We start from the raw sequence: 23,162 nt of genomic DNA on the forward strand, positions 1-23,162 counted from the left end.
CTCATGAAATCATCAGTCACATGCAGTAGGAGAAACACCTTCCCATTTTACAGATGAGAAAACTGAGGCAGAGAGAGGTGAAGTAGGCTTCCCAAGGCCACTCAGGTCATGAGCAGCAGAGCTAGGATTCAGACCTGGAGTCGGCCTGACTCTGAAGCGATGCATCCTCCCCATGGCCCATCGCTCCTTTAAAGAGGCCCAGAAGACAGAATTTGACAGAGTGGTAGCCCGTGGGGCCTGGGATGGGTGGGGAAACTACACTAGGGCTTGGGGCTGCTGAGGGCCTGAGGGAAGGAATGGAGAGCCCGGGGGCAGAAGTAGAGGAGGCGGCTGCCCCATGGCTGCAGAGGGCATCTGGGAAGAGGCTCTGCTGAAGGTGGCCAGGAGGGCAAAGGTGACGGTGGCCATCGTTATATGGTGATGGTGGGGAGAGGGTCATGGCTTCTTCTTGTGCCTCTCGGGTGAGTCAAAGATTTACCCTCCAGAGCCCTGAAGGGTCTCTTTGGCCCCTTGAGCCTCCTGAGCCCCCAGCCAGGGCCCTGGGCGCTTTGCTGGGAGCTTGGCAGGAGGTCCAGCAACCCCCATTACTACCTAGTTCCTTACCAGCCCGGGGCGTCCACCTGCCTCTTCCCTGCCTGGAAGGAAGGCCTTCAGCCTGGTGCGTTCCTGATGCAGCCTCCACCGCCTCTCAGACTCTCACACAAGCTCAGCTCCCTGTCGCATCCTCTCAGGGCCAGGCTTCTCCTTATCACAAGCTTAGACTGTCTGAGTAACTAACTGGATTTGTGTCCGCCTCCACACAGGACCCTAAGACCCCTGGGGCTGAGGCTCCGTATATACTAGTCATAGCCACACCCCATTCCCTTGCATGGCGCTGTCACACCCAGGCCAGCCACTGACTAGCACTGGAGGGCAGCAAACGGGAGGCCGGCCACCTGACTGATGGTCCCACACCTTCTCCCTGCAGGCCGTCCCCTTTTCTGGAACTATCCAAGGGGGGTCTCCAGGACGGACTTCAGATCACTGTCAATGGGACTGTTCTCAGCTCCAGTGGAAGCAGGTGTGTGTGTGTGTAATGGATGGAAACGTTTCACTCCAGCCTCGTCCCTTGGTAAACCACTGCCTGGGAGCCTGGGTTAGTTCAGACAACAACATCCAAGCTCACGTGCCTGGCTCAGGGGAGGCCCAATGCGTCCCTAACCCACGCCACAGGACAGCACTCCGCAGGCACAACCTGTAGCCGGGGCGCCATTAACCTGGACTCCGGGATGAATGGGGCCCTGGGAGCTGGTGGTTTAAGGAAGGAGTGGGAGGATTTGTTGGAGGATTATGTTCTGGGTTGAACCTTGCACACTGTGACTAAGAGTTGCAAAAATCAAACCTCCTCCATTTCCCATCACTGCTCTCATCCACTCTGAAGCTCTCCTTCTGCTGATGTGAAAATATTGAAAATCGCCATCAAAAGTAATTTGTTCTCTTTTGGTTTCAAGGCCTTTTCTGGAAACTACTAAATCAATTCAAAATACTAACATCGTATTAGGGCTCTTTCCCACCCCCTCCTCCCTCCCAAGGTGGACTGTCTGGGAACAGAGAGGAGCTCACATGGCTTCTCAGGGACTGGGAAGGCTCTAGACTGTCAAAAGGACCTGGCTGACCCCTGCTGGGGCGCCCCGACTGGGTGGCACAGAGGTGTGCAGCTCTCTCTTGTCTTGGTGGGAGACCACGGGTGGCTGCCTGCTGAAGTCTGTGGGGCCCACAGAAGAGCCTCTTGGACTCATTGCTCTCTCACAGAAGCCCCTCTGCCTCAGTCCCAGAGGACCTCTCCTTCTGGGCCTCGCAGATCCCTGCTCAACCTCAGCTCGGCCACCTAGATTCTTAGCGACCTCCCCCAGGAGATGCCAAGGGCAGGGAGGCCCCTGATCCCCCTGAACCCTCCAACCAGGGGAATCAGGACCAAGCCTCTGATCTTCCACCCCTTCCTCTCTCCCTCTCCCTCCGCCTTCCCCACCTGCCAGCACCAGGAGGGCTTCCCACTCCCATCCTGTGGAACAGAGACAGATCCTACCTCAGAGGACCCTCTCCTCTCAGGAGCTTTCTGCCTCTCCCTTACTTGGGGCAGGAATTTCCAAAGGACTACAGGGATGAAGCTGAAGGACTCCAAAGGAAAAAATACATACAGAGGTATTTCAGATGTAATCGTCTCCATTTATTCACTTAATTAATTGATTTTTTTCTTTTGAGACAGAGAATTTTTCTTTCACCCAGTCTGGAGTGCAGTGGTATGATCATAGCTCACTGCAGCCTCGAATTCCAGGACTCGAGTGATCCTCCCATCTCAGCCTCCAGAGCAGCTGGGACTACAGGAATGCACTATGATGCCCAGCTAATTAATTTTTCTTTTTAAGTAGAGATGAGATCTCGCTGTGTTGCCCAGGCTGGTCTCGAACGCCTGGGCTTAAGTGATCCACCCACTTTGGCCTCCCAAAGTGCTGGGATTACAGGCGTGAGCCACTGTGCCCAGCCCCAATTTCACATGCTCTCTACAGTTGTTCTCTTCTTTCCCACTTAGTCAGGCATGTGCTGGCCTCCAACAAGTGTCCGCTGGCACAAAAGGCTCTGTCTTCTAGGTGTGCTTAGCAACTTCCATCTTTGGTACCAATTGGTAATCACTTTCCAAGACTTATGCTTCTTGTTTGCTCATGCCAGCACTTTTCTTTAACCATTTTCTACTTATTTTTAGAAAATCATACTGTAAAGGAAAAATGCAATAATTGCACAAAAACACATTAGATCCAAGTTAGAGAAAAAAAAAGGATGCCAACCAACCAGTCTCTGCCATGCAGGTTCTATGCAAGATCCCAGACAAATGCAGGGCAGAGGCGCCGAGGCCCTCCTGTGCCTATCCCCGGCAATAAACCATGCCACAGAGGACTATTTGCTTTCCCTGGGCCTAGGTTTGCTGTGGACTTTCAGACCGGCTTCAGTGGAAACGACCTTGCCTTCCACTTCAACCCTCGGTTTGAAGAGGGAGGGTACGTGGTGTGCAACACAAGGCAGAAAGGAAGCTGAGTGCCTGAGGAGAGGAAGTTGCACATTCTCTCCCAGCAGGGAATGCCCTTTGACCTCTGCTTCCTAGTGCAGAGCTCAGATTTCAAGGTGAGCAGGAATCCTCTCCCCACCTCTCAGCCCTGGGACCCCCAGCCCTATCAGGTGAATGGCTTTTAAGTAATCACTTTAATTGACATTCAGCCAGAGTGACACCACTATACAGATAACACGACCATTTCCTTGTAAGGTGTTACCCATAGCTGCGTAGTCTCCTTCTGCACCTTCACCTGAATCTACAGGTGCGCCTGCTGCTTCTTTTACTCTGAAAATAAAAACTAGAGGAGTCATCACGTTGCTGTTTGGTGTTGTGTGTCTTTGAATTCCAAGCTCATTCCATTCCTCTGCTGTCACCATTCCTCCTCTCCAGGTCGCTGGTAACATTTACTTTTCAGCGACATTGTTCCAGCCTTTATCCAGGGTCTATTAAGGGTATAGTTTTGTAAGCACATTGCAAATTACCTTTGCAAGTAGTGTAGGTCTCTGGGCTTGAGAAGCCGGTGGCTAAGTCAGTCTGAGTATGCTTATCTGAGATAAGGATGTTCCCATCCACTCAGTATGCAACCAGAGGTCACCTCTCCTCTGTTCCCCGTGAGCATTTTATGCATCTATAAATAATACTCCTGCAGCCATAAAAAGAAACAAGATCATGTCGTTTGTAGGAACATGTATGGAGCTGGAAGCCATTATCCTCAACAAACTAACGCAGGAGCAGAAAAGCAAACACCTCATGTTCTCACTTATAAGTAGGAACTGAATGATGAGAACACATGTACACAAGGTGGGAAACAACACACACCGGTGCCTGGTGGAGGATGGAGAGCATCAGGAAGATTAGCTAACGAATGTTGGGCTTGATACCAAGATGATGAGTTGATCTGTGCAGCAAACCACATGGCACCCATTTACCTAGTTAACAAACCTGCACATCCTGTACTCATACCCTGGAACTTAAAATAAAAGTTGAAGGGAATAAGCACAGTGGAACATGCCTATAATCCCAGCACTTTGGGAGGCTGAGGAGGGCAGATCACTTCAGGTCACGAGTTCAAGACCAGCCTGGCCAACATGGTGAAACCCCATCTCTACTAAAAATCCAAAAATTAGTTGGTCATGGTGGTGGGCACCTGTAATCCCAGCTACTCGGGAGGCTGAGGCACGAGAATAGCTTGAACCACTGTGCTCCAGCCTGGGCGACAGATTGATACTCGATCTCAAAAAAAAAAAAAAAAGAAAAAGTTGAAGGATAAATAATAAATAAATGAAGCCCCAGGTGAGCTAAGACTAGAAAGACAAACCTCCTGCAGTCAACGACCAGAAGAACGAAAAGCCAACTACTGGAGCCCAGTAGAGACTCGGGTTGATGCCCTTCGGGTCACACACGTTCCTGTAACTGGCCCCACAGTGAGGCCCAGACTCAGGTCTTCATTTTCTAGAAGGAGGGTCCAGGAGCGCAGGGGGGGTCCCCATCCCGGCCTGGGGCACCTGCCCCGAAACACGTGCTCTCCTCTGGCAGGTGATGGTGAACGGGAGCCTCTTCGTGCAGTACTTCCACCGCGTGCCCTTCCACCGTGTGGACACCATCTCCGTCAATGGCTCTGTGCAGCTGTCCTACATCAGCTTCCAGGTCAGACTGTCCACCTGGCACCGGTCCCCGGGGCTGGGATGCAGGGCCCAGCGTAGCTGTGCCTAGGCCCTGCTGGGTGGACCTAAGCCAATCTCCTACCCAGGTGACTCTGGGGACAACCTCTGCTTCCCTGTCCCAGTGCCTGCCCGCCCCTTCTCCTCTGTCACTCTGCCCCTCCTTCTGTGTCACCTGCCTTGGTCTCCCAGACTCCTCGGCTGCCCCTTTCTCTTCATCCCTCAATTTCCATCCTGGTAAGGAGGCCATGTTGTTCTAGAAAGAGCCCAGGCTCAGGAACCAAACTGAATCCAGTTCAGATTCCCAGCTCTGCGATTCATCCTCTGTGGGATCTTAGACAAGCGACTTTGCCTCTCTCAGCCTCGGTTTCCTCATCTGTAGAATGAGCATGGTCATTGCCTGTCTCCATGGGTGGTTGTGTGGTTCAGTGAGGAGACAGATATCAGAGGTCACACAGTGGCCCCCTGGGCCCACACCAGGGTCTGTTTGACCTCAGTATTTTAAAGACTTTGAATATGTTGCCAACATCTGAAAGGTCAGGAGAGCCGGGTACGGTGGTGGAGGTCTGCAATCCTGGCTACCCAAGAGGCTGAGGCGGGAGAATCTCTTGAGCCCAGGAATTAGTTCTGCCTGGGCAACACAGCAAGACCCCACCTCTAAAAACTTCTTGTTTGAATAACAAAATAAAATAAATAAAACTAAAGAAGGTCAGGAGATACTAATACCACATGAAAAACGGGAAGATGAGGGTATGCTGGGCCCATATTCCCACAGGGCACCGGCAGCTGGATGGGAGCTGCTGTTACCCTTTTGGCATTCGAGGGAGTTCCCTGAGATGAGCGAAGTGCGCAGCAGGCCCTCAGCAAATCTGGGCTCCTCACCCTTTGGTCCTCATCTTTCATTCCCTCCTTCCCTGACTCTCCCCTGCAGGTGGGAGGGAAGAGCTGGAGAGAGACTGCCCCCCTGTGCTGCTCACCGGAGCCTGGCCCTTTCCCCTCCTGCCTCGGCGTGGCCCTAACTCCCTTGCCGCATCCCCCTGCCTGCCTGGTCTCTCCCTCTTGCCCCTGCCTCTGCCTTTCAGCTTCTCCTTGGCTCTATTGATGTTTTTCCTCACCGGCCGGTGCCTTTTGTTTTAACAGAACCCCCGCACAGTCCCTGTTCAGCCCGCCTTCTCCATGGTGCCGTTCTCCCAGCCTGTCTGTTTCCCACCCAGGCCCAGGGGGCGCAGACAAAAAGTGAGTTCAACACAGAGGCCCCGGGTGGCTGAGCAGACAGCAGGAAGGACCGAGGGTCTGAGAGGCCGGCCCCAGCCAGGAGGACACCAGGGCCTACAGCCCCATCGTGCCCACTCAAGAGCTCCCTGTCTCTGTCCACTGGACACCCAGAGCTGGGGACCTGGGAGTCACCCTGGATTCTTCACTCCCCCTTCTTTATGTCTCTCCAAGGCACCAATGTATCTCCCTCCCAAAGTCACCACCGTGGCCCAGGCCTCTGGGATTCCTCACCATGACGACAGGGGTCCAGTTCCCCACCCCCCACACCCAACCACTGCCCCAGTGACCTTCTTATAAGCAAATCTGATCACACCCTCTCCCTGCTTAAAAATCTTAAAAGCCCCAAGCCCTTCAAATACAGCCCAAATTCCCCAGCAGGGCATACAGGTTCCTCCCTAGTCTGGCCCCAGTCAACCTCCCTGCCTCACCCCCAACCCACGAAGCTCACGCAGCCTCTGCAGCTCACTCAGGGCCCGCTCGGGCCACCATGCTTTTGCATATGCTGTCCCTGGCCCCGGAAGCACCCTCTGCCAGCCTGCCCCCAGCACACGCCTAATCGCCCTTCCGTGCTCTGCCTAAGTGTCTCTCCTCTGGGAGTCCTCCCTGCCCAGAATATTGTTGGATGCTCCCGCCATGTCCCCATGGAGTCTGTACATATCTGTGCCATGCCAGTTCACAGCACCCCATTGTAACTGTGTTTGCGTGTCTGTCCCTGTCACTCCACCCCCATCTCCCTATGCCCATGAGGCCCCAGAGGGCTAGGACTGTGGCTTGTTCATTTGCACAGTGCCTGGCACTCAGTAGGGGCTCAGTGAATGAATGAATGTGGAATGTGGTTCTCACAGCCAGGGAGAATGGGATACCAGCCGGGGCAACAACAGTCTACTGGGTGGGGCAGGATCCAGGATAAGGAGGCGAGCAGCCCTTCCTGTGGCCACTCAAGCAGTGGGGACTGGGAGGAGGGGCGCTTTGTCTACACAGTCTTCCTATGGCCCATTATGGTACAGACAGGGCACCTGCCTCCTGCCACGCTGACTTCAGGACTGGTCGAGCCCCGGGGAACTTTTGCAGGGCAGCCCAACTTCGGCCCTGGTCCTGTCGCTGGGGAGGATAGAAAGTGTGCTGGATACAGTCACACAGAACTGGCTGCCGTTTTGGATTTGGTCCCTTCTACCTGGGCGAGCTTGGGCAAGTTGCTTAATCTTTCTGAGCCTCATTGTCTCACCAGGGACACAGGAGCTGAGGCTGCTTCCCTCATTGGAAAGCACTGAAGCCCAGGAATCGACCCACAGTAGACCTTCAACAAATACCCCTTCTCACCTTAGGGGTGAAATATGGCCCTGGGAGTAACGCTCTTGGCTGTGGGAGCTACAGAAAGCAGTGAGGTCTCTATCAAACCCAGTCTTCTCTCTCTTGAGAGGAACAAATAGGGATACCCTACCTCCCAACCCCAAAGCCCTGTGCACCTGGGGGTAAAAATCTGGGTGCCACAGGTTCAGGAAGGCTTGCTTGGGAGCAAGAGGGAGGCAGGTGTGTCTGGGGAGGCATTTCTTTTTTCTTTTTTTTTTTTTTTTGAGACGAAGTCTTGCTCTGTGGCCCAGGCTGGAGTGCAGTGGCGCGATCTTGGCTCACTGCAAGCTGCGCCTCCCGGGTTCATGCCGTTCTCCTAACTCAGCCTCCTGAGTATCTGGAACTACAGGTGCTCACCACCACGCTCGGCTAATTTTTTTTTTTTTTTTTTTTTTGTATTTTTAGTAGAGACAGAGTTTCACCGTGTTAGCCAGGATGGTCTCGATCTCCTGACCTCATGATCTGCCCACCTCAGCCTCCCAAAGTGCTGGGATTACAGGTGTGAGCCACCGCGCCCGGCCCTGGGGAAGCATTCCTGAGCACAAGAGCCTCCCTGGAGTTCTGTCATCGTCTCTTCCCGTTCTGTGGTGCCCGCGATAACCACCATTCTGACTCTCCTCACCCCTCCAGCCTCCCAGTGTGCGGCCTGCCAACCCAGCTCCCATTGTTAGTCTCTTGCTTTCTTTTTGGATCCTCTTGATTTTGGCTCTTCTTCTGGGCTCATGGAGGAGGCAGGGTTGAGAGACGTTTCCCTGAGAGGAAAGATGGGCCAGAGCCACCAGTGTCCCCATCTGTCTTCTCCAGGGTTCTAACCTTTGCCCTCCCTCATTCCCTTGAGAGAAGAAACACCTGGACCCACCCTCTGTGGGGTCTGTGGGGCCACTGGGCTGATTACATCCCCTGGAGGTGCCTGCCGTGTGGCGCCCTCTGGTGGGAGCTGGTGGTCTTCACATGGGAGAGCCTAAGTGAGACCTGGTTTCTTTCTTCCAGACCCAGACAGTCATCCACACGGTGCAGAGCGCCCCTGGACAGATGTTCTCTGTAAGTCTACAAGTTCTGGCCAGTTCACAGCTGCACAGTGTCCTCCTTCACCAAGAACTAAACTCCCTAGAGCCCTAGAGTCAGGAAGAAAGCGGTTTAGCAAAGAGGATGGGGACATCTGGGGCTGGGTCCTTGGCTCAGGTGACATGTGGCTAAAGCTGTTCTTGGGACAGCAGAGATTCTGGAAGAAGCAGGATTTATCCAGTGGTGGAAGAGGCAGGTTCCCTAGAGACCGGGAGGGAAACTGGTTCACCTGTCACCAAGTGGGGAGTACAGTGGCCCCAGCACCCGGATGTGAGGTTCCTGGCCCTGCATCCTGCGTCCCCGGGATGTCACTACTGATCACAGGCTTAAGCTCTTCTCCTGATGGTGCAAATCAGGCCGGGAGTTTAGCGTTAGTGGGGCTGCTTGTGGAGGGGTTGAGGGGCAGGTGACCGTGGTGGGGTCCGGGAACATGGCAGGAAGTTCCAGGAAGGCTAACATGAAAAGGGAGGTGGACGGAAGAGTCCAAGGGCCAACGCCTCACGAGGTCAGCCTCACAGTGGAGCCCCCTCTAGAATGCGTGGGTGCGCGTGGGTGAGTGCTTGTGCACACATGTGCTCTCCCATTGAATTTCCTGGTTTCTTTTCAACAGACTCCTGCCCTCCCACCTATGGTGTACCCCCACCCCGCCTATGTAAGTGGTTTCTCAGGGAGGGCGGAGGTTCTGTTTGTGGTGGGCAGGCTGGGGGTGAAGAGCCACTGCGGGGGTATCCACTGGCCTTGAAAAATGAAAAGCGGTCCTTTGGTAAGCTGAAGGGCTTCAAAGCATCCCAGTGAATTAGAAGACTGTAGAGAGGAGCTTTCAACCTTAAAACTGTCATGTCAATGTGAGCACATTGCATAGCCCTCCCTTTTCACCCCACGAGTCTTTTTGTGTTTGGCCAAAGTTCTTTTCTTTTCTTTTTTTTTTAAAAAATGTCTTGCTCTGTCGCCCAGGCTGGCATGCAGAGGTGCGATCTCGGCTCACTGCAAGCTCCGCCTCCCAGGTTCACGCCATTCTCCTGCCTCAGCCTCCCAAGCAGCTGGGACTACAGGCGCCCACCACCGCGCTGGGCTAATTTTTTGTATTTTTCAGTAGAGACGGGGTTTCACCGTGTTAGCCAGGATAGTCTCAATCTCCTGACTTCATGATCCGCCCACCTCGGCCTCCCAGAGTGCTGGGATTACAGGCATGAGCCACTGCGCCCAGCCCAAAGTTCCTTTCGTGACACTAATCTAAGCCCATTAATTTGAGGAGCACTGGAAAGTTTTCCTTTGGCTTTTATGGAACGAAGTAAAGATATCACGGGCTTCCTCTCAGCTGACAGCCCAGATTCATGGAAACTGGTACAGTCTCCCCCTTTTGCATGATGGGCTGCCCCGGCTGCCACTGGCTGACCCATGCCCCTCCTTCTCAAAGCTGATGCCTTTTGTCACCACCATTCCGGGAGGGCTGTACCCATCCAAGTCCGTCATCCTGTCGGGCACTGTCCTGCCCAGTGCTCAGAGGTAAGCCAAGGGCTCCAGTGACCTCTGGGAAGAGAGAGCCCTTCAAGGTCATTCCAGTCATTCCCCTGGCTTCGGGCAGGCTGTGGATGACAGGGAGGAAATGGGGCCCAGAACTCAGTGGACAAAGGTCCAGATGGGCCGCCCACCCCAGGTTCCACATCAACCTGTGCTCTGGGAACCACAACGCCTTCCACCTGAATCCCTGTTTTGATGAGAATGCTGTGGTCCACAACACCCAGATCAACAGCTCTTGGGGGTCTAACAAGAGCGGCACAGCTGGGGAGACAGGAGGAGTGGGCAGTGAAGACGAAGCCCCACGCTCATTCCCCTCCCATCCCCCACGCAGCTCCACCCCAGTCCCAAGCCACCAGCCGTCCACTCCTGGTGGGAGGTGGCCTCCTCAGCCCCTCCCCTCTGACCTTTAGCCTCACTGTCACCTTGCACTCTGTACCAACCCTTCACCCCCTCCAGGAAAGCTAGTCTGATGGCATCCCACTGGCCTCCACCAGCTGACCAGAGTGCTGTCTTCAGGGGACTGGCTCCTTTCCCAGTGTCTTTGAAATAGAGAAATGAAAATGCTTGTTGGCACATTCATGTGGGTTGACTGTGGCTTCCTTAACTCATTTGGAGACATTTTGGAGTCTGTGGAATTGGGCGGGGTGCTGCTAAGAGGAGTGGGACGGGAGAGCATGGACTCCCTTTGGGCAGGGGATCCTGACCTCCCACCTCCTCCCAGAGGGTCCCTCGCAAATCCCACGAGGGTGTTGGAGAAAGCAGACTGGGGCTCTAGCCTTTTGGGCAGGAGTCTTGGACACAGGAAGGTTGCAATGGGGGACCCCAGGAAAAAGCCCCAGGCCTCTGAGATGGGAGAGGGGCTGGGGCAGAGCCTGTGAGGGCCACAGCAGGACCAGAACTGGGCTCCTCAGACCTGGTGTCCCATTGGGAGGAGGTGGCTTGGGGAAGGGGTGTCAGGAGAAGCCAACCTGAAGCACCGTTTAGGTGTGTGTTGCATTGTGGGTCTCCCTGGCATTAGGGGTTAGGGCTTGCGTGGGAAAAGTGGCTCTGTGCCCATGTGTGGGGTTCAGCCAGCCACTGGAAGCCCAGCTCCGCATCCAGCTGATGCCAACACATCCTGCTTGGCCCAGCAAGAATCCATTTCCTCAGGCCCCATAGACCAGCACAAGCTCCATCTGCTGCTGTCACACCTGGCAGCCATTTCAGAGGAGCCATGGCCTGCCTGGGGTGTTCCTCTGTGGAGGATCTGTCCAGGCTGTGACACCCACCAGCTCCCCACTCTGAGGGGAGCTTTCCCTACAAAACACCCACACATACATAGAGTGTGATTAAAATAAAATGCAATTCATATAAATATCTCCATCAAGGAATCATACAGGGAAGGCCCAAGTGGCCATAGGGAACAGACTGGGGTGTTAGTTTTTTAAATACCGAGGCATAAATAACTGTACACAAGGCAGTTAAATACACAGTGGCGCAACAGCACCTCCTGGTGGTCACATGAAGTGGTGCACTCAGCAACGGGTTCCATCTTTCACCCACTTGCCAGGTCTAGCATTGAAGATTTCGTCTCCAAGGGACCAGGGAGGCCCCAGCTTGAGAGAGGAGGCTCCGATCAATCCAGGGTGCTACTTGGTACTGGAGGTCAAGTAAAGGGCTTGATGGGGAACGAGGTGAGGAACTAAGACTTGAGGCTGGGGGATATCACTTTTCTCCATCTCCCCAGGCCCTGTGACCTCAGAGCTGGCTCCACGGTTAAGTTCTGTGTCAGCAGCTTTAACCCCTCCTGTGGGCCATCAGAGGGCTGACATCTCCAGGCTCCTGGGCTGCACTGCCGCCCCGTCCTTCTTCACCTCGTAGGGAAATACAGCACCAAAGATATCTTCATGATAGCGCTTCTGGCTCTTTTAGGTGGAAACAGAGACCAACGTGTCAAGTCCAGGCTGGGATGAGCCCCTGGGGCTGCCCAGCTTCCCTGTCACATGGACCTTTATGAGCCATCTGTCTTCCCAACTGTCATATTTAGACTGTGCTGGAATCTGGTTTAGAGCCTAACCCCGCTCAGCACCTGCTCTGGAGCGGGCCCTCTAACCATCTCCAAAGCTTTACTTGGCATTCCCATGTCCTGACCAGTGCTCACCCCCCACCCAAGACGCTCCAGGAAGTGTGAGCTCTGAGATAAATACGTTTGGGAAAGGCTACGTCCTTGCTTTGCTCCCAGTCTTGAAGGGTCCCGACGCACAGCAGCAGGTTGAAGCCCCCCAGAAGCCTTGTAGTAAAGCAACATGCTTGCCTTGGCTTAACTAAGCATGTCCCAGGCTATTCGACTTTGGAACTTTTTGATGCCAAATATCTACTGATCCATTCAACCCATTTGGGGAAATGCCTGTTATCTCCTCACTGTCCTTCCAACATGCCAGCTTAACTCCCACCCCCGGGCCTTTGTACCTGCTGCCCCCTCCGGAACAGCCCCGAGTGTTTCCTTCAGTATCCACGGGGCTCCTCCTCACTATCTCGGGTTTATTCTCAGACGCCACTTTCCCGCTCTGCCTTCTCTGGCCACCCTATTTACAATTACACTCCCCAGCGTTTCCTGGGCTGTTTCCTGCTGTTTTTCTCTGAAGCATTACACCTCTTTCTTTTAGGTTTGTCAGCCCTAGTAGAATGTAAGGAATTTTTGCCTGATTCATTTACTGGTCTATCCCTAGCACATAGTAGATGCTCAATAAATGTTCAGTTGAACATATGAATGTGTCTTAGGGAGAGTATGGAAGTGACAATCACAGGGTTTGGAACCAGAGAGAGGCAGACTGAACTCTAGGCTTTCATATTCACTGCTGTGGACCCCGTAGGCCCCCTTCCCTCTGTAAAACAGGGTGCCTCCCTTGTAAAATCCTTGGCAGGACTGAATGAAATGTCACATGAGAATCCTTGGCAAGCAGTATGCCCCGTGGAAACCCTTGATAAATATCACTATTATCTTCATCAATGAAATGCAAGCCCTTCCTGCCGTGGGGATACGGGTGAGCAGATGCCGGCCTGGGTGTGAATAAGAAGTGTGAGGTTCACACGAGGCTGACGGGGGCAGCCTTGCTCTCCCCTGTGTTCCCAGCCTTGCTTTGGCCACACAGATACTTTCTGAAAGGGGGTTTGGGGAGAGGCCAAGGAGACTCTCCTGCCCCCATTCCACAGACGGCAAAATGGAACCCATTCTCCCGACTTCTCAGAGCTGCGACCAGTCCGGGATGTGCACCCGGGTCTTCTGACAGCCCACCCAGCTCAGATCTCAGCCACTGCTAAGATGCTCTTGGGATCCAGAACTTTTCTGGGCCTGACTCCCCTGGGTCTACCTGCCACCCCTGGTCCTGGCTCCAGTGGCCTGTGCCTTGGCCAACACCCTCAGCCCACACCCCCACTACTATACCTTGAGCTGAAAGAAATAGTCCTCGACCTGCTCCTCATTCAAGTTCAGCTTGGCAGCCACCAGCTGCTTCAGGGTGTGGGCCACATCCCAGGCCATGCGCACATCCCCACAAACATAGAGGTGGCCCGGCTCCTCGTGGAGCACACGGAGCACCTCGCTGGCCAGCTGCTGCCGCAGGATGTCCTGAACATAGACCTGAAACCAGACGAAGTGGTGGGTCCAGTCCCCAGCTGCTGGGGACAAGGCTTGCAGACAGGCCTGCTGGCCTCAGGGAGGCAGGGAGAGGGCACTCAGGGCTGTGGAGTGAGTCCCCTCCCAGCCAGGACCTTGCACGGGGCCAGGTTCAGGGTGAAGAGGAGCACAGATGCCCCGGGGGCTGGGCTGGGAGTAGAGAGATAAATGCTGGACACAGTCGTGCCCTCGAGGGGCTGACCATGCAGTGGGGCTCCCAGACTGTCTCTGAATTTGCCATGCTTCAAAGAGGCATCAATAAAGGCAGTCCTCCCGCCCAGGGCTCTGCCTACACCACAGAAAAAGGAGCCTCTCAATGCAGACTGTCCATCACGTCCCTGCAGGATAGGGATCCTGGGCTCCCCAGCTAGAAGGTCCAAGAGTCAGTCGGACACTCTCTGCTCCAGCTCTGCACAGGATGCACACTGGCCCCAGGATTGGGCACAGAGCACTGGACCCAAAAGGTGCCCTGGTGGGACAAGTGTGTGAGGGCTGAGACTCTATTCTGACACCCCAGGCTCAGGGGGCAACGCGGCCTGGGGGCAGCAAAGACCCCTCTGAGGGCTGTGATGGAAGCGTTGGCCACCCTCCAGCCTTGCTGGGCTTGAGCGTAGTCAGCCTGCACCACCTCTCCCTGGGCAGTCACGTGTCCCAGGGGACCTGCTGGGGACCTTCAGCAGGCTGAGCTGTGGGCTTAACCCGCATGTGACCTAGGTTAGTCCTGAACCTCTCCAGGCCTGTCACTTCTTCTGTATGAGAGGGCGTAACACTCTTCACAGCATCACTCTGATGGTTGTGAACTACCCACACTTCAGAGCTCAGGAGCTGAAGGCTCAGGGAGGCCAGGGGCCTGTGGGGACCCAGGGCTCACCCTGGAGCCTGTGTGTGTAATGCTTCACCTGCTTCGAGGCTGCATTTACCTTGGGCTTGCCAGGTAGGCGAGAATAGGCTGTGTGCACCGCATGCAGCACCCCCTTCTGGGCCATCTCCAGCATCTCCTCCTGGTAGATGTGGTCCTCATCTGGGCGGCGGCACCCAAACACCAAGGTCATGCGGCCTCCCCGCACTCCTGCAGGAGTGCCGGGTTGTTGTTACCATGTCGGCCACCAGAGGACGCCACGGCGCCAAGTCCAACTGGAATTCTCATTTCACTCCCACTAGCTATTTAACAGCATTATCCCCACTTTACAGATGAGGAAACTGAGGCCCAAGGCATTCAGATCACTCATCCATAGTCACTGAACTGAAAGTGCGGATGCAAAATTCCCTCAGCCCATCGGAGGTCAAAAGCAGGGACTTTCCAGTTACCTCCACTCCCAGGAGGGGGAGCCCCGGCTACGATGTGGGAGACAGGAAGGCGGCCATTCTAACCCAGAGTCCCACACAGGGAGGCAAATTTGGGAAGCCTTCCCTCCAGAAAGGTCCGGGAGCCGTTTGTGGGGCTGCAGTTCTGCTTCTAGGCAGGCGCTGCCCCCTGGTGCCCCTCCCACCTGGGAAGCCTCCAGCCTTACCCTTGTGCTGGGAGTCATGGAGCCGCTGCTGCCAGAAACTGCGGAAGGGGGCGATGCCTGTGCCAGGCCCGACCAGGATGCAAGGATGGGAGGGGTCCTCGGGGAGGTGGAAGCCGCTGGCGCTGAAAAGGACAGGAGAAGACGGGGCCAGCCCTCAGACACCCCAGGCCCACACACACACTGGGTGCCTGGGGAGCTGGGCCTGTGGGGGGCGGTCGTGAGCGGGTGGAGAGGACAAGCAGCTGCTATTTGATTTCCCACGTCCTGCAGGCTGCTTCACCTCTGTCCAGCCACCGGCACCTCCCCCAGGTCCTTCTGAAAAAGGGTCAAGCTTACTGGACTCTGAAACCCACCTGTCACCACTGTCCCTGCTAGAGACAGCCACACCAGTGTGACCCCAGTGGGGGTTCCGAGCAGCACCTAAACCCCAGATCCCTCCCTTTCCTCCCGGAACCCCCAGGTGTCAGCGGTCCCACAGGGGACAGAGCGGAAGTGGTGCTTACTTTCGTATAAAGCAGGGCACTGGGTCTTGGGGCTTCAGGCTGTTGAGCCATGTGCTGCAGACGCCATGGTGCAGGGGACCCTGGCCATCTGCAACAATAACACAAAGTGACCAACGTCCCCACTGCCCATGCGCAAACCGTGCCAGCTGCTCCACCCACACCACGGCCTCCTTGGACGCCCCCACTCAGGCACTGTCAGGACTCAATGAGCAGCTGTTTGTCCTCCTGGTTCTGAGCTCCACCCTCTGAGAGCGCAGAGCTGAGGAAGGTTGAAAGGGACTTAGAGAGGCTGCAAGCTGCTTCCGCCAATGCGGAAACCGAGTCCGGGAGAGGAAAAGTGTCTTGGACAAGGTCACTCAGGTCGTGGCGGAATCAGGTGGACAGCTCAGGTTCCCTGACTCCTACTCCAGTGCTCCTTCCAAAGACTTTCTCCAGGAACACCCCCGGCTCACCTCTGAGCTCCACTGACAGCAGCATGAAGTGACCCCGCGGTGGCCACTGCTGTGTGTGCTCATGAGTGTGGCCCTTGCTGGCAGCAACCCTGGGTGGTGGATGAGCTCCACGCATTTCAGCCTGCTCTGGCGCCTCGCTTTCCTCCTCAGTGGTGCCTCCTGGGCTTGTAGAAACCCAGGAGGTCTCTCTGGGTTCTGTTCCCCTTACAGTGGCCCAGCACTTGAAGGAGGCCTCCCACCAACTGCAGAGGTCCCCCTGGTTTTCCTCGAGATTGAATCTTGCTCTCACAGGACATGTTGGCCTCTCCTCTGCTGGTCTGGGTGGGTGTTCTCTAGCAGGGCAGAGTCTCTGCCAAGGTTTTATAAACTGTGTTTGTGCTTCCTAGAGGACAGAGGGTTTGGAAGTGTGGGCAGCTCCCAGCTTTGCCAACCCAGGCAACTCTCAGTTACAGAGGGCAGGGCAGGGGGCAGAGGCCAGTGGTGGAGCCGAGACCATCCGGATGAGATGTTGGCCTCCCTGTCAATGGCAGCATCACCCCCCTTCGCTGCCCTCCGTGACCCTGACCTTTCCTTCTTGGCTTCTGCACAATGAAAATCATGTAATTATTTCTATGCCTATCTCTCCACTGCTGCCTCTAGATGCTCCCTGAGGGCAGGGCTGATGTCTGCTGTATTTCCCCACCCACCCCAGTGCCAGGCATGGGGAGGTGTGAAATAAACCATCACTAAATGAGCTCAGTGAGTGAATGAACAATCAATGCAGAATCTCCCCTGCGTTCAGGCTGCACAATCAGGAAGACTAAGAACCACTGGATTCTCACCAAGGGTTGGGTGCTCTCCACGTCTGATCTCATTAAATTGTCACCAGAGTAGTAGGACAGTGGAGTGGTGAAGGCTTGGACTCAGCAGTTGGACTACCCAGGTCTGAATCTCAGCTCTCCACTTACTAACAGTGTGACTTTCTGTGCCACCTGTAAAATGTACACAGTGCCTACCCCACATAGTAACTGATCATATACACACAGAAGGCTTGGTTTAGTGCCTGGTTCCTAGAGATCTCTCCCACACACCTCCTAATACTGTTAACAACTCTAGGCTGTGGGTGTTCCCTCCCTCCTTGAACTGATGAAGGAGCTGAATCCGAGTTGATGAACAGATGCCCAATAAGGAGTGGAGAGGGCCTGCTCCAGAGCCCTGGGCTCACCTTGGGTGTGGTACGTGACCACAGCCACAGTCAGGTGGATCTCCGTGGGCGTGTGATCCCGGGAGGAGCTGATGGAGTAGAACCTGGGCTTCAGAATGGGGAGCTGGGAAAGCAGGAAGCCAGCAGACACCCGCAGGGATGGGAACTCCTCCAGCACCTCCAGGAACGTGGGGCTATTGGTGAACTTCCACTTGCTGTACTCTGAGGGCTGAAAGCCAAGGGTGATGTGAGTGACTCGGGGCGTCTGCCCCATTTTGGGGGAAAGGCTGACACAACCCAGTATTCATTCATTCCTCCACTCACTCAACAAACAAGTCCATGTGCCAGGCACTGTCCAGGGTGCTGAGACTACCGAGCTTGCGAAGAAATAGTTCCTGTCCTGGTGAAACTCAGTCCAGTACATTTATCTAACTTGTGTTACCTCCACGCTCAGCAACTCATGGGCAGGGGTCAAATCTTTATTGTAATTTATTTGGGGCAAGGCTATGGAACCAATCAGACCTGGGTTCAAATCTTTGCTGGATGCTCTCACTAGCTATGGAATCTCATCCCAATTACTTATCTTTTGTGAAACAGGGATAGCATTGCCTACCTGGTGGGGATGTTATGGGAATTAAACCAGAAAACATGTACCAAGTTAGTACATTGCAGCCACAAAATAATGGTAGTGGGGGTAGTTGGAATTGAGATAATTAGCTATAATGATGATGATAATAATGACAGTCAGTGCCTTTTGCAGACTTGGAACCAGACGGTTGCAGGTGAGTTAATGCATTCTCTCATTAACTTATTAATTCAGCTGTCCGTCTGTCACTCTGTCCATAATGCCCATTTATCCATTCATCCACACCATCCATCCCCCAATACATCTTAAGTGACAACTTTATTCCAGTTTTGGGGAAAGCAAAGACAGATAAGGACGGCTCCCCTTTCTAGCTAATATTCAAGGCAGTGCACTCTGGTTGCATCCTGCAGACACTTGGAAAAACTCAGTTCACTCAACACAACTGTGTCCCAGACATGGGCCAGCGGATGATGCCTGGCTTCCCACCAGCCTTTGACAGGTCTCACTTTGGGAAACTGGGTGGCTCCCTCTTGGAAGTTAAAGACCAGCTCTGGGCTTTGGCTCCCTACATGCTGGGACCCCCCACATACCTCCACTGCCCACCAGCCCTGATCTTCACCTGGCACAGGGCCTCCAGCCTCTGTCTCTCAGTCACTTCTGTGGCCACCTGGGCCAGCTTTTGGAGCAGCAGCTGGGTTGGGGGGGTGGTGATATCCAGGAAGTAGGTGAGGGCCTGGCTGAGCGAGCAGGGGGGAAGCCTCTTGTCACTGACCCAGTAGCTGCCTGGATGGGGAAGGAAGGTGTCAGGATGGAAAAGAGGCCCCATTCAGGATTCTCAGAAGGTAGCGAGGCCCCCAGGCAGACACCCCCTGTTCTCCAGCTGCAGGGAAAGGAGGCTCTGAAGTCCTGGCTCTATGAGCAAAAGGCAGGAAGGAGGTGGCTCATGGAGAAAGGATTCCAGGGAAGGCTGATCACCAGCCCCAAAAGGGGCACTAAGTTGGCGTGGTCCTGATGAACTAACCATGTCCTTCTCTGGCCCAGACCTGAACTTTAGCAAGACACCCACAGACTCACAATGACTAAATCCACCAAAGACTAATGGATACCTCACAGGCCAGTTGTTCACTCAGAGAAAAGCCCATGACTGCAGTCCCCTGGGTGCTGTACCAAGAGGTGCTGGGTGAGCAGAAGATGAGCCCAAAGGGAAGTCCCAGGGGGCAGCATGCAGGGCAGTCACAGCACAGACTCTGGGGCTAGCAGACTTGAGTTCAAACCCTGGCTCCCCACTTCCTAGGTGACTGAAGCCTCTGGGCCTTGGGTTCCCTCCGTGTGAAACAGATCTGATACCAAAACCTATCTTGCTGGGTTGGCATGAGCACTGAATCAAACTGTGCACATAATAGCTGGTGCTGTACCTGGTACACAAATGCTTTCTAAATATTAGGTAAAAATATGAGCATGACATTATCTTCTCTGGAACAGAGTCCTGATGAACCACATCCATCATCCTACAGTCACAAGGACGTCTGTCTCATTGTCCCCATGTCTCAGGTTCTCTCACTTTCTCCTGGACAGTGGGGAGCACCACCAGGCTCTGCCTCTCTGGTCCCACTTTCTTTTTTATTTTTTTGAGATGGAGTCTCTGTCACCCAAGATCTCTGATCACTGCAACCTCCACCTCCTGGCTTCAAGCAATTCTTGTGCCTCAGCCTCCCGAGTGACTGGGATTACAGGCATGAAGCACCATTTCTGGTTAATTATTTTTGTACTTTTAGTCGAGACAGGGTTTCATCATGTTGGCCAGGCTTGTCTCAGACTCCTGACCTCAAGTGATCCACCCGCCACGGCCTCCCAAAGTGCTGGGATTACAGACATGAGCCACCATGGCCGGCTTATCCCACTTTCTCACTTTGGCCACTGCATTGCAGGGATGTTGTTATCACTGGGGAAACTAAGGCCAGGGAGCGATGCCTTATGGGCTGGGACTGTTTTCATAACTGCTTTCACATGAGCTTTGGCGGCCCACCCTCTCAGCAGGAAGGACAGGGATGGCTGTCACCAGCAGGCCCAGGCCCAGCCCCTCAGCCAGGTGGGGTGGCCGGAGGATGCCAGGCAGCATTGGCTGTCTGGCCTGGGGCTCACCACTCTCGTCCAGGGCCTCCAGGCGCACTGTCTGGTGGGGTGCCGGGCTGTCCACCACTCGCTCCAGGATGCCTTGGACCAGGGCCGGCTGGTTGCCTGGACAAACCCCAAGGTGCTCCCCCGGCAAGTAGTTCAGGTCTTGGCCGTCCTCACAGGAGAGTTCCACCAGGACGGTGGCACGGCTGGGGAAGGAAAATGAAGCCTCAGGTGACATTGAAGGATTTCCTCCAGGGCTCCTGATGGGCAGGCCAGTTTCCCCAGGAAATGTGCCCTCCTTTCATTTTCCTGGCTGGTTCCACAAGCCTGGGCCACCACCCTGCGCTTGGGATGAGGGATCCCCACAGGCAGGGGTGCTCGAGAGGGCCCCGGGAGCTTCCCTTTGGGGAGGAGGGGGCCCACCCCTTCCCAGCAGCCCTCTGAGTCCCTCGAGGGCTTGGCCACAGCCTCTGCCTGGAGAAAGCATCCCCCTTGGAGACACGTGGACATCAGAAGAAACCTTTCCTTGTTGCCAGGACAAACCCTGTTCTTATTAGAACCAAGGCCAGTTTTCCTAATGCACGCGGGAGGACTGTACAGATCAATGAAACCTGCAGATAATCCACAAGGCTCATTTCCCAGAGCTGGGAAATTTCCTTCCCTGCCAACACTTTTCCTGAAAGTTCTTCAGAATGAGTCAAACAGTTTAAGTCTCTCTTGCACTCTCCTTTTAGTGAAAGAGTTCAATGAGGAAGGAGAGGAAGTGGAGCAGATGCTTAGTGTCCAACCAGGAAAAGTGGCCCGTGGTTAACCAAGAGTAGATGTAAAAGCACAGGTGGCCGCGGGTTACCAGGTGGGCCGGTCCTACTGACAGTGTGGCTGCTAATGCCAGCAGAGGCTCCTCTCCTCTTCCTTCAAAGACTGATTTCTTCTGGCCTTTCATTCGTTAGAATAAAATCGACAGAGCACCACCCGAGAAGCCCTGTACTTTCCCTTACCTGGATGTCGGACTCTGTAGATTCTGCCGAGATTTGAGCCTCATGGTGAACACGTTCTTGGCGTGCACGTTGCTGAGGGCTGTGAAGAACACAGAGACAGTGAAATGGCAAAGTGGCTCTTGAGCATAGGTAGGGGAAGCCCCCAGGTGTCTGAGTCAGTGACACCTGGACACTACACTTGGGGCATGCTGCTGAGGTGGCCATTGAGGGTTTTCTTTTTCTTCCTTTTATTCCACAAATAAAGATCCTTGGTCCAGGCCGGGCATGGTGGCTCATGTCTGTAATCCCAGCACTTTTGGAGTCCGAGGTGGGTGGATTACTGGAGGTCAAGAGTCTGAGACCAGACTGGCCAACATACTGAAACCAGGCATGGTGGTAGTTCCTGTAGTCCCAGCTACTAGGGAGGCTGAGGCACGAGAATCACTTGAATCCGGGAGGTGGAGGTTGCAATAAGCGTCACTGAACTCCAGCCTGGATGACAGACTGAGACTCCGTCCCCCAACGCCCCTCCAAAAAAAAAAGTCCTTGATCTGATACACGGCAGCTTCTCGGTATTGCTTCTAGGTGTTGGGAAATTCAATTTAGGAACCTAAAAATGAAAGTCCCAGGACATCTCCACGGCTTGGGACCCACAGGAGAGCATCACTGACATTGGGGATATCTGAAACGTAGAAACCTGCAGGACTATCTTAGTCAGGGCACAGGGCACAGCACCCCGGGGTGCAGAGCGGAGAGTTCACCACTACAGCCTGGAATCACCTCTGCGATGCCTTCTTCACGACCCTTGGCTGACTTTGCGGCTGGAAGGCGGGGGCCCAGATCCCAACATGACCACAGGCTAGCAATGTGCTTCACCTCCCTGAACTGCAATTTCTCCTTCTGTGCCTTTCTCCCAGGAGGAGTGTCCAGGATCACTTAGCCCATGTGGGCCAGGAGCCCCGCACCATGCCCGGCACACAGTAGGCCCTCGGCAGATGCTGTCCCCTTCTCTCTCCACCACCCTCTTGGGGCTCCCTCCTGAAACAGCCTCCCTCAGCACCTTGAGTCTTGCACCCTAACAGGCTCTTGCATTCAGTGAGAGGGAGGCGCCCAGGCCAGCTGTCTCTGTTCAGAAGGAGACCCAGGGATCTCCTTGACCGTGGGCTCAGGGCTCAGACCCCAACACAAACAAGCCCTGTGTGCTGCCGAGAAGCAGGTACCTTTGCTGAGGTCCAAAGGCTGTGAGTCCTGCACGAGCCTGTAGTGGTGTGGGTCCCAGGTCACACTGGAGGTGTAGAGCTTGGGGATCTGAATGTGCTGTTTGCCTCGGACATCAAACGTCTCACAGGCTGCCTGGAAGAAGGTGGAGCAGACTGGGGTTAACGGTCAGCAGCAGCAGCATCCGCACCACCGGGGCTACCACTTTTTAGGCCCTTACCATGGACCAAACACTGAGCCGTGGGCTTCATGTAAGTTCTAAGCACACTTACCTGATAGGGTGACAGCAAGGACTCAAAGAGGTGCCTGGGCTTGGCACATAGTAGCTATTGCTACTATTATAAATATTGCTTTGTTTTTGTTTTGAGACAGGGTCTCACTGTGTCACCCAGGCTGGAGCACAGTGGTGCCATCATAGCTAACTGAAGCCCCAACCTCTCTGGGCTCAAGCAATCCTCCTGCCTCAGCCTTCTGAGTAGCTAACACCAATTATGCACAACCAAGCCCAGTCAATCTTCTGTATTTTCAGTAAAGGCAGGTTTCACAGGTTACCCAGGCTAGTTTTGAGCTCCTGGGCTCAAGTGATCTGCCCACCTCAGCCTCCTAAAGTGCCTGAATTACAGGCATGTGCCATTGTGCCCAGCCATTATGAATGCCAATATTGACATGATCTTGTATCCTCAGGCCCACACTGGGAGAAGTCTGATTGTCCCCATGTTCCTGGTGTGGAACCACATGGAGGAGGCCCGGGCTTTGGAACCAAGCCTGCCCCGACACACGCTGATAATCCTAAGCACCACCAGTGAGTGACACTCTGCATGACTGACGAGTTCCCTAAATGACTAGGGCCAGCCACCGCAATAAATAGCTACGGAGACACTGAGTGGATCCAAAGTGGTGGTGGAGAGAGAAAGGGTCAGCATCTGCCGAGGGCCCACTGTGTGGTGCCTGTGCCCAGGCTCTCTATGGCTGCGAGAATGAAACAGACACAGAATTTAAGAG

General features: G+C 54.5%; 1 protein-coding gene and 1 pseudogene across 2 annotated transcripts in view; one reads left to right on the forward strand and one right to left on the reverse strand.

Annotated features, from left to right (window-relative positions):
- Positions 1-337: 337 nt before the first annotated feature.
- LOC119621898 (galectin-9B-like) lies at positions 338-10,427 on the forward strand (annotated as a pseudogene).
- Positions 10,428-11,280: 853 nt separating this feature from the next.
- NOS2 (nitric oxide synthase 2) overlaps positions 11,281-23,162 on the reverse strand; it is a 41,438-nt gene continuing 29,556 nt past the window's right edge. For both annotated transcript variants that reach the window (XM_037992787.2, XM_008010759.3), the window contains exons 17-26: positions 22,163-22,295; positions 20,964-21,042; positions 19,990-20,171; positions 18,467-18,630; positions 17,283-17,490; positions 15,627-15,714; positions 15,124-15,245; positions 14,533-14,681; positions 13,382-13,576; positions 11,281-11,861 (exon numbers count right to left, since the gene is read on the reverse strand). In XM_037992787.2, coding sequence (XP_037848715.2) covers positions 11,754-11,861; positions 13,382-13,576; positions 14,533-14,681; positions 15,124-15,245; positions 15,627-15,714; positions 17,283-17,490; positions 18,467-18,630; positions 19,990-20,171; positions 20,964-21,042; positions 22,163-22,295 — 1,428 coding nt within the window. In that variant the 3' untranslated portion in view covers positions 11,281-11,753. The remainder of the gene's footprint in view (positions 11,862-13,381; positions 13,577-14,532; positions 14,682-15,123; positions 15,246-15,626; positions 15,715-17,282; positions 17,491-18,466; positions 18,631-19,989; positions 20,172-20,963; positions 21,043-22,162; positions 22,296-23,162) is intronic.

The sequence above is a fragment of the Chlorocebus sabaeus genome, chromosome 16 (genome assembly GCF_047675955.1).
Source record: "Chlorocebus sabaeus isolate Y175 chromosome 16, mChlSab1.0.hap1, whole genome shotgun sequence".
NCBI classification, from domain to species: domain Eukaryota; kingdom Metazoa; phylum Chordata; class Mammalia; order Primates; family Cercopithecidae; genus Chlorocebus; species Chlorocebus sabaeus.